Genomic DNA, 15139 nt, shown 5'->3' with positions numbered 1-15139 from the left:
TCACATGACTAAGCCTTACTCATGCAAAGTAGTTCCACTGATTTTAAGATTACTCATATGAGTAAAGTTTGTAAGATAATTTTTCCAGCCCATTCTGTGTCTACAATGTGAAAATAATTCCATATCTTTATGCTTTATTTAAAGGCTTGGGGTAAAATTTTAAAAAGTGCCTAAGTAATTTAAGAGTTTTAGTCCCATTTTCAAAAGTGATTCACACACTAAGGCGCCTCAATCCCATTGACTTTCAATGAGACGTAGATGCTTTTGAAAATTTTACCATTAGTCTTTTTTGCTGATGTTGTTGAACAAATATAGATTAATGCAGACTTGCGTAATGCTAATGGATTCCCAACAGTACCATGGAAATGAGCAAGCCAAGACTATAGTACCTGTTAGGATGTCAAGTGGAATTATACTAGTCAAACAGTTAGCCCTGGTCTACCCTGGGGTGTATGTGTGTGGGGTCAATCTAAGGTACACAACTTCAGCTACGTGAATTACACCTAGTAAATCAATCATTCAGCTTGTTAAACTGCTGGTAATTTTTCCTAAGTATCCTAAGGCCTCAATTTCCTGAGTTAGACCACAGTTCATGAAATCATCCATTTGCAGGAAGGGTGCTTAAAGCACACGCTTCACTTTAAGCACATGATTCAATTCAATTGACTCAATGGGACTGAAGCACCCACTTAAATGCTTTTCTGAATTGGGGCCTTCTGGCTGATCCTGCAAGTGCCTCCAATTCCTACTACGGTCAGTCAATGGGACCTCAGAGCGTTCAGCACCTCACAGAATTAAACTCATAAGGGCTAAATCCTGTTCACCTTGAAGTCCATGTCAGGATTGTCAGGGATTGAAGGTTTATTCTAATGTGGCAACATACCCACCTTCAGGAATTTTATCTTCTATAGTTACTCTTTTAACAATTCACCTAGAAACAACATGAGTTGATTTCAAATAACACTATCAACATTCCCCAGGGATTCATGAGTCGTTTAGTAAATAGTAAGAGCTCCAGAAAATACTGTGTTAGCCTGAGAACGTACAGGTGGTCCCTGTGTACCAGGAAACCCATCCAACCCTGAAACGCCAGGACTCCCAATAGAACCATTGCAGCCATCAAGTCCAGGAAAACCTCTGGGCCCTGGCTGGCCGGGGTGGCCCTGTATGAAAGAGAGAGCGAGAATGAATTACACACAGTATTTTAGCATTAAAAATATTGTCCCCCAAGTCCCAGTGTCTACCACATTACAGTGCAACACAAAGACAGGTTGAACATCTAGGGTTCACCCTTGAGTTCTGCCACGTGGCAGCTTCCCCCCACCTGCAAAGGAAGTCAAGCCTGCAGAGGGAAGTAGTAAGAGCTTAATCGGCCTGCACTCTCCACTTTGGAACCTGACTGCAAAGCCCTTAGCTTAATTTATTTGATTATTAATTAAAATCTGTCTCCCTGGGATGGTGTCACAAGAAGCACAAACATCTTGTGTTTGTGGGGTCCTAGCAGGGCGGTATTCATTCTACATTACTCCAGCACAGTGCAAGCACTACAGCACATTTGGTAGGAAACAGCAGGCAATGGGCCCAGTGCACAGCGGTTTGTAAGTCCTAGTTGCCATCGGGGGAGTTGAACGTATACAAGTTAGAGCAGGAATAGGCCCAACAATGCTGTGCACTGACAGTTCCAAACTGTTCTACGTTCAAATTATTTCACTGACCCGAAAGCCTTTAACTAATTGCCTTTAACAAAAGTCATTGTAATGGTCAGTTAATAGCCAGGGAAATGAGCCTGATTCTGATCTCACGCCAGTTTTACACGGCGGTCGCTCCATTAACTACAGTGGAGTCACTCTCGATTTACACTGGTGTAAAGAAGAGAAAGTAATTAAAAGGGCCATATTCTGATCTTGAGTGACATATGGGTTTGTGTGGACAATACAAGGGCAGGCAGAACCATCAATCAAAGAACATGCCAGGGTATTAAGTGTCTCCTTATTCCATCCTTCTTCCCACAGGAATGAGATTTGTGCCATTCAGAGGCAGCATTGTGTGACTGGAAGGGGAGCAGTACATATTTAACAGCTCTGTCTGCCTCCACGGCCCTAGCCCTGAACGATTTCACAAGCCATTTTCAATTCATCCTGAAGATTTATCTTTATGGTGCAACATTAGATACATTAATGACACATCCAAGAGAAGTGAAAAATAAGCTACAGAACCCTGCATTCTTCATGCTTGACCATTGGAGCCAAATTCACATAATTTTCAGTCTCATGCCTCACTTAGGGTGACCAGGTGTCTGGTTTTCTACCAGAACATCCGCTCGAAAAGGGACCCTGGCAGCTCCAGTCAGCACCACCGACCGGGCCGCTAAAGGTCCAGTCAGCGGTGCTGCGGCGCTAAGGCAGGCTAGTCCCTACCTGTCCTGGGGCACCACACTATGCCCCGGAAGCAGCCAGCAGGTCCAGCTACTAGATGGGGGTGCCACAGGGCTCCACGTGCTGCCCCCCCACACTCCAACCCCCTGCCACGGCTCTGAGCCCCCGAAACCTGGAGCCCCTCATCCCCAACCCCATCCCACACCCCTGACCCCCTCCTCCACCCCAACCCCTTGCCTCAACCCATAGCCCCCTCCCGCACTCCATATCACTCAGCCCCACCCCCCAACCTGGAGCAACCTCCTGCACCCCAAACCCCTCACCCCCTTCTCTTCATGTGTCAGTATATTTATGCCTGCATCTGTAATTTTCACTCCATGCATCTGAAGAAGTGGGTTTTTTACCCAAGAAAGCTAATGCCCAAATAAATCTGTTAGTCTTTAAGGTGTCACCGGACTCCTCATTGTTTTTGTGGATACAGACTAACATGGCTACCCCTCTGATACTTGACACCATGCAAGGGAAATAAGAGTGTCCACACAGGGTTTTGCATTACTATACCTAAACCAGTTTAATTAAACCATGCAAAAGTTTGTGTATAGACAAGGCCCCAGACCACAGTTCATACAACAACATTATGCTCCCTGCAAAATAATCTTTTAAAAAATAAAACACGCTAATCACTGTTAATTTGCTTATCTTCAGCTTGGCTGTAAGATATCTTATGTCAATGTGCTCCTCTGTAATGAAATACAAACACTGGGTCATGACTGCTCTTATTTTCAAACCCAACACGTGCTATTGATTCATACAGCAATTATGGGACACATTGCTTTTGTGGGGACCGGAAGGGTTTTGTAAGTTTTGTAAGTGGTCTCTTCATTTCTATCATAGCATCCTATTAACACCTTCTGTACTGGATGAGCCAGATTCTGATCTCATTCACTCCATCATAAACCTGGACTAGCTTCACTAACTTGAAGCAATGGGATAGTACAGACGTAATTCAGGGCAGAATCTGGCCCTATGTAGAAGGGATCAGGCACTGGTGTAGTACTGTTTTAATGTCTTCCTTCTCCCTATAGAAAAGGGACAGTGCATGCAAATAGCACAAGTAGAGTGAAGTAAATGGCAGGCAGTGACACAATACCAAGGTGTTGGCACTTGGAATTTAAATAGTAGCATCAGTCTCCATAATGTCCACGTCAGATAGTTAAAGCCTCTTCTGAAAAAGCATCACACCTACACATTATACATTCCCTTTGGACTGTGAAAAGCCTAGGATTCCCTACCTTCTGGCTGATCTGTATTCTTAGTTAATTTATGACATCCTGTTCTAAGAGCCTGATCTTGAGAGATGCACCCACAACTCTCTAACTTCACTGAGCGGTGCCGGTACCCATCATCTCCAGATCGAGCCTTAAATGAGATCTTTTCCCCACTGATCAATAGAGCTCGTTTGGCCTGAAAAATTGTGACTAATTGTTTTCATTGCTCTCTCCTTCTCTAATTCCGGCTATCACATGCTTTGCCAGATCTGCCAGCTCAGCACAAAGGGAACAGGTACCTCAACAGACTAAGTCAGGAGAACTTTAGTTTGTAATTATGGCATGGCAGGGTGGATGATTCGCAGGCTCATGCTAACACAGAGTGTGTGTGTGTGTGGGGGGGGGGGGTCATAAAGGGAACAGTTCCCTGGGAAGTAGAAAAGGGAACCGGTTCCTCCAAACCCACTAGAGCCCTGCTTTCTCCGTGTCTCTCTCCCCTAACACCGTGATTCTGAAGAGCGTGCTTTCTAAATCAGGTTTCAGAGTGGTAGCCGTGTTAGTCTGTATCAGCAAAAACAACGAGGAGTCCTTGTGGCACCGTTACTTTCTAAATCAGACAGACTTAGTGCAAAGGCGATCTCAACAGGAGAGCTCAACAAATGTTTAAAAGAAGAGAGAAACAGATGCACTCAAGAGTGAATGCAAAACTAATCTAATAAGCAGCTTCATTTATCATTAGAGCAAAGGGACCACTTCTGACCAGTGCCAAGATCAAAATATAGTCTCTTGCTGCCCCAGGTCTGTGTTTCCTGGCACAGACAATGACTCACGACTTGTAGAAACATTTCCTTTTAGAGTACTGTATACTCAGCTAAAACCATGTAAATCTTCTATCTCTATTTCCAAACCTTTGCCAGGGATGTGTTTGAATCTAATCCCCATGGGAAAAATTAAACATATACAGTAGAGAGGAGGACTTAAGAGCCTTTTCTACAATCTGTCTAAGGCTAACAATTAATAAACACATGCGGCTGCTGTATGTACTAGATCAAAGGCATGCATCAGCCCAACTGCAACACCATGATTTACCTGCTACCAACATTTCACAGGCGACCTCGGCTGGCTACCACATGGTCACCATTAGGAGTCCCCTTTGGGCAAACCCCTGGAGTACTGATAAAACACACCCACTCACTCACCCTCCTGCCCACACACCATAATCAGAAGAGTGGTTATGGTGTTAACTCTTGTGCACAGAGCAATGTGTTTTTTACATACACATACATACATACACACACACACACACACACACACACACACACACACACACGATAATGAATGTAGATATGTATTTCACAGCAAGTCTAAGCTTTTCCCTATCCTGAAATGTGATTACAATAATACTGGAGAACTATACATATTTTCCCAAGCAGCAGGATTCTCTATTTTCACCATGAAAAGGAGCCATTTATCTCAGCAGCAAGAATGAAAACAAAATGCACTGCTTTTAAAGTTTCCACTGCCCCTTCTCTGCATCTGTAAGGGAAAGATGGCTCCAATCCAGTCTGAAGTTCAGAGGAAGAAAGGCCATACTCTTGAATAATCTGTGTTCACAATGAGCAAAATCAGCCTCCTCCCACTCACCCACCTGCAGGATGCTGTAAAGAAAACAGATCAGATCCAGACAGGCATGAGGTTTCAAATCCCCTTTGTCTAACTCCCCTAGCCTTTGCTTGGAATGTCTGTAGCTGCCAGCTACCTGGCACTCTCCACAACAGTATCGCCCTCTCCCATGTTGGGAATTCCCACTCCCCAGAGCCTTATTTGAAAAAACACCCTGAGAACAGCTTGTTCCCACAGTGTGTTCAATTATATTCAATATTATGGGAACAGCTCAGTCTTGTTACATTTTGAAGATTGGCTGATGGAAAAAGAAAAAAAAACCTCAGTGGCAAGGGAGCAGAAGAGCACAGAAAGCAGGCAAAAGATGAGCAGGGGAAGGAGAAAAGAAAGAAATCGGTAAAGGCAGGGAGAGGAACTTGGGTGGAACAGGAGGGAGCAGAGCACAGCTAGCCCACAAGGTCCCAACTGCTCATTTCCAACAAACATTTTCAGAAACTGTCATTTTTTTGAGTATTTAATCAATTCTAGAAAAGAGAATGAGGGAGAAAACACATGGTGGAGGAGAAGGAAGGACACAGAAGATGGAAAAAATCAACAAAGAACAGAAGAGAATTAGAATGCAGACAGGGAAAAAATGCAGAGTGAACCAAATAATGTAGAGACAGAAAAGACTAGAATGGGGTAGTCTGCATTAGTTTAAAAAAAAAAACCCACTACAAAACCAGAACCAATAAGGAAGGGACCTGGAAGACATCTATGCAAGAAGAGCTGCAAGAAAACAGAGTGGAGCAGGTCAAAATAGTCTGGATTTTGAATTTGTGATGAAAATTCAGTTTGATAGAAAACAATTTTTTGACAAAAAAAAATTCAAGTTCTCTGTCAAGTTCTAAAGAAAAAGAAACCAAATATAATGGATAAGCTGGGGAGAGTTTGTATTTGGTTCCATTATCTGGAAAAAGCTGTAGCTGCCTCTTTCCTGTTTTATTGGCAAAATGTTCTGGCCAGCCCAGATCCAAATTAGAACTAATTAGCCCCAAGTATGGGACGCAAAGAATCTCTGTAGGTACTCTCTACTCCAATTTAGCAGTTTCACTTGCAACAAGAGTTTACTAGAAATAGTTCTGAACTAAAATGTCGGATGTGAACACCTTCGAACATTGGTGAAGCTGAATTATAGATGCAAACATGCCTCAGATTCAGTTCTCGTTCTTATACAACACAGATGTATCCCTTGCAAATGTCCATTTATCTGATACTCACCATCAAGGTATCGGAGTCCCTTACAGAATGACATGGAGTGCCTATGGAGTCTAATCAATCCTCCCCTTTTACCCCAAACAGAAGACAAAGTGGTAAAATAATTACATTAAGATTATTATAATAAATATTATAGAAAAGGTTTGGGATGAGCCTGGCATTGTGCCCTTGCACATGCTGTCTCTGTGCTCAAATGCAATTGCCTTATATTTAAATATTTACACACAAAAACTCACCGGAATTCCATTGATGCCTTGAAATCCAGGAACTCCCATTGGACCCTAAAGGAAAGAGGGCACAAGTAATACTTTACTTGGACCAGCCTGTCAGTCACACTCATTTTATTCTTTATATAGTACCATATATCACCCAGGTAACTCTTTTACTCTACATCTTGGGAGGGTGGATGATCAAACATCCTCAGTGAAAGGAGTACAACGTCTCATACGAGGCACCCAGGCTCCTTCATTTTCATTGCAGTCAACGAGATGGGAACTGAGGATGCTCAGCAGACAGGCTGCCAAATTAATGCCCCCAAAATGTTTTCACTCACTATATTAAAAGTGAAACACAAATTGTTATTGCACCTCTGGGGCACAGTGTGATGCCAGGCTAAAAATACATGGCTTTCAATACAGATTAAATCCTGGCCTCACAAATGTTTCAAGAAATATTACAATTGGATCTGCGATTTTGTCTGTACCAGCCTAGACCATTATTCTCAGATGTTGCCAGCTGAGAAATATGCAAAACATTACATTAATTTACATTACTCCTGCATCTGTTCCAACTGATTAACGTTGTCTTGTCTCTGCCAACCTGTTAGAGCTGCTGGATGTTGCATGTACCTCCATAGTCAAAGAAAAGGTCTATGATAGGAACAGCTATCCCAGAGCGGACAAGTGGTTCAATAGTGGCCAATATTTGCTGCTTCAATTGAAGGTGCAAAGCAGGCAGCTCCAGGATAAGCATCCCTCAGGGAAAGTTTCTTCCTAATCCTCGATAGTCAGAGGCTGGCTTCTGCCCTAAAGCAGGGGAGTTTCTCTCTTCCAGAACTCTTGATTATTGTTTTAGCCCTTATTGTTCAAATTCTAGATGTTCTTTTTATCCTTGTTTTGAATCCTGCCCACCTCAGACTCAGCAACACCTTGGAGCAATGAGTTCCGCAGGACACTTGTGCACTGTGGGAAGGGGGGTGGAGTATATCCTCTGCTCAGTTTTGAAGCTTTTGCTTTTCAGTTTCACTGAATGTCCCCTTATTCTTGTCTTAGGAGAAAGGCTGAATAGCCGTGCCCTCTCTGCCCTTTACCCCAGTCATTATTCTGAATCCTTACTCGTTTCCTCTCTAAGGTAAACAGTTCCAATCTTTTCAATCTCTCTTAATATGAGGGTTTGGTCATGTCTTGTTTCATTCTCATCACCTGTCTCTGAACGCCCTCTGTTTCTGCTCTGTCCCCTTTGAGGTGGGGTGACAGAACTGATCACTAATAGCATGATAATATCTTCTGTATTATGTTCCATTCCATTCCTTATATAGCTTATAATTGTGTTTGCTATTTTGGCCACGGCTGCCCTTTCAGAAGATGTTTTCACTGAGTTCAATAATGCTCCAGTCTTTTTACGATGTTATTACAGTTAACTTAGAACATGGTAAGATGTAGAAGTAATTTATATATTATTCCCTCATTGTGCATCACTTTGCACTTTCCAACACAGAATTTCACCTCCCAACATGATGATCATTCACTTAACTTTGCTAGGGTCTGACTGTCTGAAACAGGCAAGGCAGTTACATTTCCCTCTAGGGGTATCCCAGTAATGCCCCACCATTCTTTCATCTCTTCTTGTGACTTATATCAGGGCAAAATACATTCTGATGGTTATGTAAAACAAAAGACTCCACATGCGATGTTGAAGCCCATTTTGCTGTGAATCAGCCAACAGAAGATGACAGGCTGGACTGTATATACTAGCCTGTATAATTCAGCGACCAAGATTGTCACCCTCAGACTAAATTCAGTGACCAAGACTGTCACCCTCAGACTAAACACAGTGGTTCCTCTGGAAATGTTTCTCAAATAGTATATCCACTTAACAGCAGTGAGATAGTCCAGTACTATTTTTATTCACTCATAAAGAGCTGCTGTGATCACATCTACTGCAGGGAAAAAGAGGAAAGCACTTACTGAACCTACCTTATCTCCTTTCAGTCCAGCTGATCCTGGAGAGCCCACTGCCCCTCTCTCACCTTTTGCCCCTGCCAAACCTTCTTGCCCAGTAAATCCTGGAGCACCTATAGGTCCTTGGTTCCCAATAGGTCCCGGTCGACCCTGAAAGGGTTACAGTAAGAGATAAGTCAAATTTTCCATGCTTCACAAATGCCCTGCATGTCTCAAATATAACAACACTGGCCAGAGGACTGTAGGCAGATCAGGAAAGATCTCTGAAGGTTCCCCTGTACATTATTGGTTATAATACTCATCAGAAGTATTTCAGACAATGTAGACTGAAGCGTAAAGAGTGAATTACACAAATAATGAGATACCCTACTTTTCCAGGTTCCCCTGTACATTGTTGGTTATAATACTCATCAGAAGTATTTCAGACAATGTAGACTGAAGCGTAAAGAGTGAATTACACAAATAATGAGATACCCTACTTTTCCAGGAGGACTTCTGGCAATTCATCAGGTGGTAGGAACAATGGAGGAGGATGGCATTTGAAATCAGGATGACTACTTCTAGATGAGGTTAACCCCTCCAGTTCCAAGCTTTAAAGATAAGTACAAAACATCTGTACTTGAAAAGGTATCAAACACAACAGAGGGACGCCAGGAAATGCAATACAATGCTTAGTCTTGCATGGGTCACATGCAATCAGAAGACTTGCACTCAGAAAACACATTGATGTTAGACTATCACCATACTTGGCTCAAGATCGGTGGGGACTCCAATGTCCTCTTCTGTTGCTTGGTAGACAATACGTGGATTTTAGGTCATGCCCCCTAGCCCTTATGCACCATCATTGTTCCTATCCTGACTAACTTTAGGAAGAGAAAGGCCATGAATGACATTTTCCAGGGAAGTGTTCACCTTCTGTAAGGGTTTACATAAAAAGAAAACACAGAGCATAATGTTTGTCCTGCAAAAGCTTTAGGCAGCTGCAATATCATCATCTCCTGCAGGGGATATGCAGAATGCTGAACTCTGATCTGGCAGCTGACCAATCTGATAAATACTACTGGCCCAATTCTTTGTTCAAATACTCCAGTGTAAAGTAGGAGTCACTCCACTTAATTCAAGGGGACTAGGACCCCATCGTGCTAGGTGCTGTACCAACACAGAACAAAAAGATGGTCCCTGCCCCCAAAGAGCTTACAATCTAAGCATAAGACAAGAGACAACAGCTAGAAACAGACAGATACATGGGAGACACAAAGAAATAATGAGACAAAGTTAAGCATATGCATAACTGCTTTGCTGGCCGGGGCCAAAATATGCAGCACTTTGCATGTTGAAGCCCTATATGTATTTTTTGTGCTGATAAAAGTTAAACCATTTTGAAAAAAAAATTGCTTCCCACACTGAGGCTCATCTGCCCAAACTCTGGCTCAGATCACATCTACAAATTAGACTGGAAAAAAGGGTTCAGAGCGTAATTGCTTATGCAGCCACAACAGCATATTTGAGTCATAGAGTTTATGGCCAGAAGGGACCACCAAATCATCAGTCTGCCCTCCTGTTTGTCATAAACCACCAACAGCAGCCAGCGCCTGCATGTTAAATCCAACAGCTGAAAAGAAGACCAATGTATGACAGCCCACAGGAGACTAAACTATGATGTGCCACAGGCAGAGAACAGGAGGGACGGAGCTAGGGTGACCAGATGTCCTGATTTTATAGGGACAGTCCCGATTTTTGGGTCTTTTTCTTATATAGGCTCCTATTACCCCCCACCCCGTCCCGATTTTTCACATTTGCTGTCTGGTCACTCTAGACGGAGCTGCAAGGGGCATCAATGCTCAAGGCCCCTGCAATGGCAGGGAAATGATTAAGCCAGTTATATGCATGAGCCACTACAAAATAATATTATAAAAATAAAACATATTTGTCCATTTCCTCTTTCTCATGCAGATAATGTTATTTTGTAGTAGCCAACAAACTTTTCCACTAAATTCTCAAGAACATGCAGCATTTTTGAAAACTAATTTACAGTTCAAAAGAAAGTGTTACTCTGGTGGCAATTTGACGGTGTAAACAATACATGATATTTGTGATCTGTATTCAGACACAATTTGTGCAACCAGAGCCCCACAATGGCTCCATTAGCAGGGGAAATAATGCAGTAACTAAACATTACCAAAAGATGGCAAACTTTTTTAAAACTGTAGAGACAAATACACAGTTTAACATCTTTTATTGTTCTGATATCACCACAGAAATCACAACGAAGGCTGAGTTATGCAGAGCTGTCTTGTAAGAGTGTGTGTAAACTGAAGGGTGCTTAATTTGTAATTAATTAAGCAATTAGGTGCTGGGCTCAAGCAATTTTTTTACATTCATAACTGATGCAGCAACAGGTGCCAGGGCTATGAACTGCCAAGCCCAGAGGTGCCAGGGCTCAATCCTGCCAAGCTCTGGCACAAATTAAGCACCAAATCTGAATCCACTTATCTGTAACTGCTTACAGAGCTTACTGCAGGTATTCTCATGTTACTTGCAGAAGACTGAAGATGTGTATCAACATTCTGTAGTATGTGTTACATTTCCCCAAATCTAAAGACTGTTTTTAAAAAGTGGAGTGTCTGTAATGCAATGACACAAAATATTCACAAAAATAAGGTTAAAGACAATCTCCTTTCATTAACTAGTATTGTGTCCCAGTTGGAACAACATTTAAAATAAAAGAAAACATGCTTTAGTTCTAGCTGCAATGAATATTAGTAAATTAAATCAACAAGATAATTCACATGCTGGTCTGGTTATTTGAGGTAAACTTTAAAATCAAGTCAGGTCTTGAGAATTTTGCAAAGCTGTATTTAAGAACAACATAGGCTGATCATATAGGCCAAGTTCTTCTATATTGATAAGCATAGTCCATTCTCTTTGCAATTCTCTTTTTTTCAATCAAAAAGGGACACACACATTGATGCTAGTGCCTCACAAGTGTCAACAATAAATATGAACTTCCTGCAGGTGCTGTGCCTCTTCAAGTTCGTGCCCAGAAAATAAATCTACTGAAGGCAGGTAAAAGCACAACCGGTTGAGAGTAAAATATTCCCATTTAAACTGCTGGCATTAGAGGATAGTTGTTAAGAAAACACTTAGAATCACAGACTATCAGGGTTGGAAGGGACATCAAGTCCAACCCCCTGCTCAAAGCAGGACTAATCCTCAAACAGATTTTTGCCCCCATCCCTAAATGGCCCCTCTCAAGGATTGAACTCACAAGCCTGGGTTTAGCAGGGTAATGCTCAAACCACTGAGCTATCCCCCCCCTTGTTAATATCATGCATACAAAGGTGATTATAAAAGATTGGAAGGCCAGTTCAACCTGGTAAGTGAACAGACATGGGAACTTCTTGCATAAAATTGGGAGTCCTGATAAAATAATCTTGGCAACTGTATACTCAAAAACAGAGATTCGTGTTACCATTTTGTAGTATCTATTCAGGCAATTCAGAGATATCCAAAAGAGACAAATACAGTTTTAAACCCAATATCGTTTGCACTTGATACACGTGTAGCCATTTAGAGCCATATTATCAGCTGGCAAACACAGCTAAATTAAATAGGGTTATTTCAGCAAAGAATTTGGTCTAAATTTATAAATATATAGTTTGACAAAAATTTTAAAAATTAAATCACTTCCTCTTTTACTTACCTTCTAGGACCTGTGTTCAGATTCTGTGTTTCTCTTGCAAGTGTTGTAACCATTACTAACTGCCTGGAACAAAGTAAGGAATGCAGCTCCTTACCGAGTACCATTCTCAGCAACTGTTGCTGGAGGCATAAGGAACCCTGACCCCAGGCCTTAGCAGGAAAAAGGTTTTGTGGTTTATTTAAAAAAATGTATTTGTTTGTCATTTTAACCTGTTAATCTGGGATTTTAAAAATATTTTTCTATTAATTTTTTTAAGCTTTCCAGTTTCCTTTCCCAGCCCAGATGGATCATCTCACCACATACCCCATGATCTTTCTTCATTACAGGGACAGATTTTTTTTTACAGTTTTAGACCCTCACCCTTGTGTCACAATTGCTGCTTCTTGGTCTTTTGGCTGAGGTCAAGTGTACCATCTGTTTAATATTTTCTACTTTTTCTGTGTGGGAACTGTAACATTTACAAGGGGGCGGACTGTGATCTCAAACGGCTTTGCAGTCTCTCTTCTGACCTCATTTTCAATCCGAGGCAAATATCAATGACATGCTCTGAATTGAAGGCCAGATGATGATGTAAAGGCAACACAGCTGAAATATATGCTGAAAACGAGCACATCACCTTTGTAATCAAACAGTCATCTATTAACTCAGATACAGCAATGCTAAGTGAATCAAGGTTTCTTCAAACACTGCTGTGATGCCTTCGCTTGGTGTAACTCTTCACATCATTACATGAGTGTGGAATTCTACCCCTAAATGTGCAACTCTTGAACTGATATGAAATTACCGTTTAAACAAATATATTTTCCTAGCTATCCAATTCGATAAATGTGTCCAGTGAAGGCAGCATGGACCCTTCTGCAAGTCTTGTCTTGTCTGGGTCACTTTGATGAGGGAATTAAATGTGTTCTCTGTGTTCTAATCCCAATGAGTAAAATATTTCCTATTTACTTAGCATCTCACAAGGAAGATTTTAATAGCACTTGAAGATGGCTCTGGCATGTCACTAAACTCACAAAGACACAGCAAAGTGCCTCTAATCTCTCCAGTAATGTGATTATACTATGATAATCAGGCTCTCATGAATTCCCCTTGCTTCCTTTGAAGTCTGTGAGGATTGAAACAGTGTTTTCCATGCTGAAACATATGTCTTGTCTTCACTGCTAAAAAAGATGCATTTTTTTACTGTGGGTTATCTTAATGCACATGAGTCAGTTCTTCACCCCACTCCCTGTTGAGTTGATCTCTGAGAGTTTACCTCAACCTCATGGTAAAACTAAGGTGCCTTGTCTTCGCTGTGGTTTTACTTCGGCATAGTTCATGCAAATTAGTTACCCCAAGGTAAGAAACCCCACAGCTTTTTTAGCAGCGAAGACAAGGCTGAAGAGAAACTTTAAGCCACATTCAACAGCAACTTCAGCAGATCAATAGCGTCCTCTGTTTTTAATCATCATTATTGTTCAATATTTATATTACAGTAACCTCTAGGCGCCCCCGTCAGGATCAGGTCCCCATTGCGCACCTATGCCAATGGTATGTTTCTACTTCTTGACTGGATGACAATTTTTTTTTTAATAAATAGATTTTTAAATAATGGATACCAAACAACATCTGCCAAGTATGAATTTTTGGATGAATAAGGATTTGTGCTAAAACCTGTGAAACTTTTGTGACTTGTGAACATTTTCATGACTACCCAATAGTTATTTGGATACTTCCAAATAGGTAAAAACTCAATCTTGTGAATGATAGTGAACCACAACACACGCTTTCATTCACAAACATATTTGTGTATCTGGTTTTTATTACCCAACCACCTCTCAATTAGGATGGCTGTGTTCTTCTAGTGATGTCACTGTGGTAGGAACGAAGCAAATGGCATAACTTCATGACAGAACATTGCATTTCCCTTGACATTTCCTGGATTTTGTCCATTTGTGCCACAAATTCAACGTGTTTAAGACACTGTTTTATATTTAATTATTGCAAATGGCTAAAAATGCAAAACAGGTGGCTCAAACTTTTCATCCAGCTGCTAATGTTTTTGCTCTGGTATCTGCCTGCAGTAACCAAGACTGAAAAGTGACTGAGAGTGATGGGGCCAGCATATTCCCTTTGAAGCACCACATCACGGTAGGAAACAACACAAAACTGTATGAAAAGACATTTTGATCACAGTACCTTTTGAAATGAAAATCGTTTTATCAAATGTGGGCCCCCCCCCCCTTGGCTCACATTTCAATTCACCTGTCTCCTGGACTGTCACACTGAAAGGCCAGCATGATGGGTGATGATCATGCCTCAGTAAGGAATTTACTGCCATGCAAACAAAGAAGTCACAATTAGAGTATGTCTACACTACCCGCCGAATCGGAGGGCAGCAACTGATCCAGCAGGTGTCGATTTATTGCGTCTAGTCTAGACGCGATAAATCGATCCCTGAATGCTCTCCCGTCGACTCCTGTACTCCACTTCCACGAGAGGTGCAGGTGGAGCCGACGGGGGAGCGGCAGCAGACGACTCACCGTGGTGAAGAAACCATGGTAAGTCAATATAAGTACGTTGACTTCAGCTACGTAACTTAGATTGATTCTCCCCCTCCCCCCAGTGTAGACCAGGCCTTAGTCTATTGTCCCTGCCCCTTTTGACCACTTTAATATCCCACAGAAATTTTCACCTACTGGACTGGGGTGGCTCCACATAGCTCCATGAATTCCAAATATACATTTCCCCAAT

At 41.8% G+C, this 15139-nt stretch overlaps 2 protein-coding genes across 8 annotated transcripts in view; one reads left to right on the top strand and one right to left on the bottom strand.

Moving 5' to 3' along the window:
* Nucleotides 1-15139, top strand: part of LOC135973540 (uncharacterized) — a 904472-nt gene that overhangs the window by 484193 nt on the left and 405140 nt on the right. The gene's annotated exons all lie outside the window — the stretch shown is intronic.
* COL4A6 (collagen type IV alpha 6 chain) overlaps nucleotides 1-15139 on the bottom strand; it is a 192536-nt gene that overhangs the window by 60625 nt on the left and 116772 nt on the right. For all 7 annotated transcript variants that reach the window (XM_008170050.4, XM_065557287.1, XM_008170049.4 and 4 more), the window contains 3 exons: nucleotides 8719-8853; nucleotides 6760-6804; nucleotides 1047-1163 (listed from right to left, as the gene is read on the bottom strand). In XM_008170050.4, coding sequence (XP_008168272.2) covers nucleotides 1047-1163; nucleotides 6760-6804; nucleotides 8719-8853 — 297 coding nt within the window. The remainder of the gene's footprint in view (nucleotides 1-1046; nucleotides 1164-6759; nucleotides 6805-8718; nucleotides 8854-15139) is intronic.

The sequence above is a fragment of the Chrysemys picta genome, chromosome 9 (assembly GCF_011386835.1).
Source record: "Chrysemys picta bellii isolate R12L10 chromosome 9, ASM1138683v2, whole genome shotgun sequence".
In the NCBI taxonomy this organism is placed as follows: Eukaryota; Metazoa; Chordata; order Testudines; family Emydidae; genus Chrysemys; species Chrysemys picta.
This window is presented reverse-complemented; position numbering and strand designations above follow the sequence as displayed.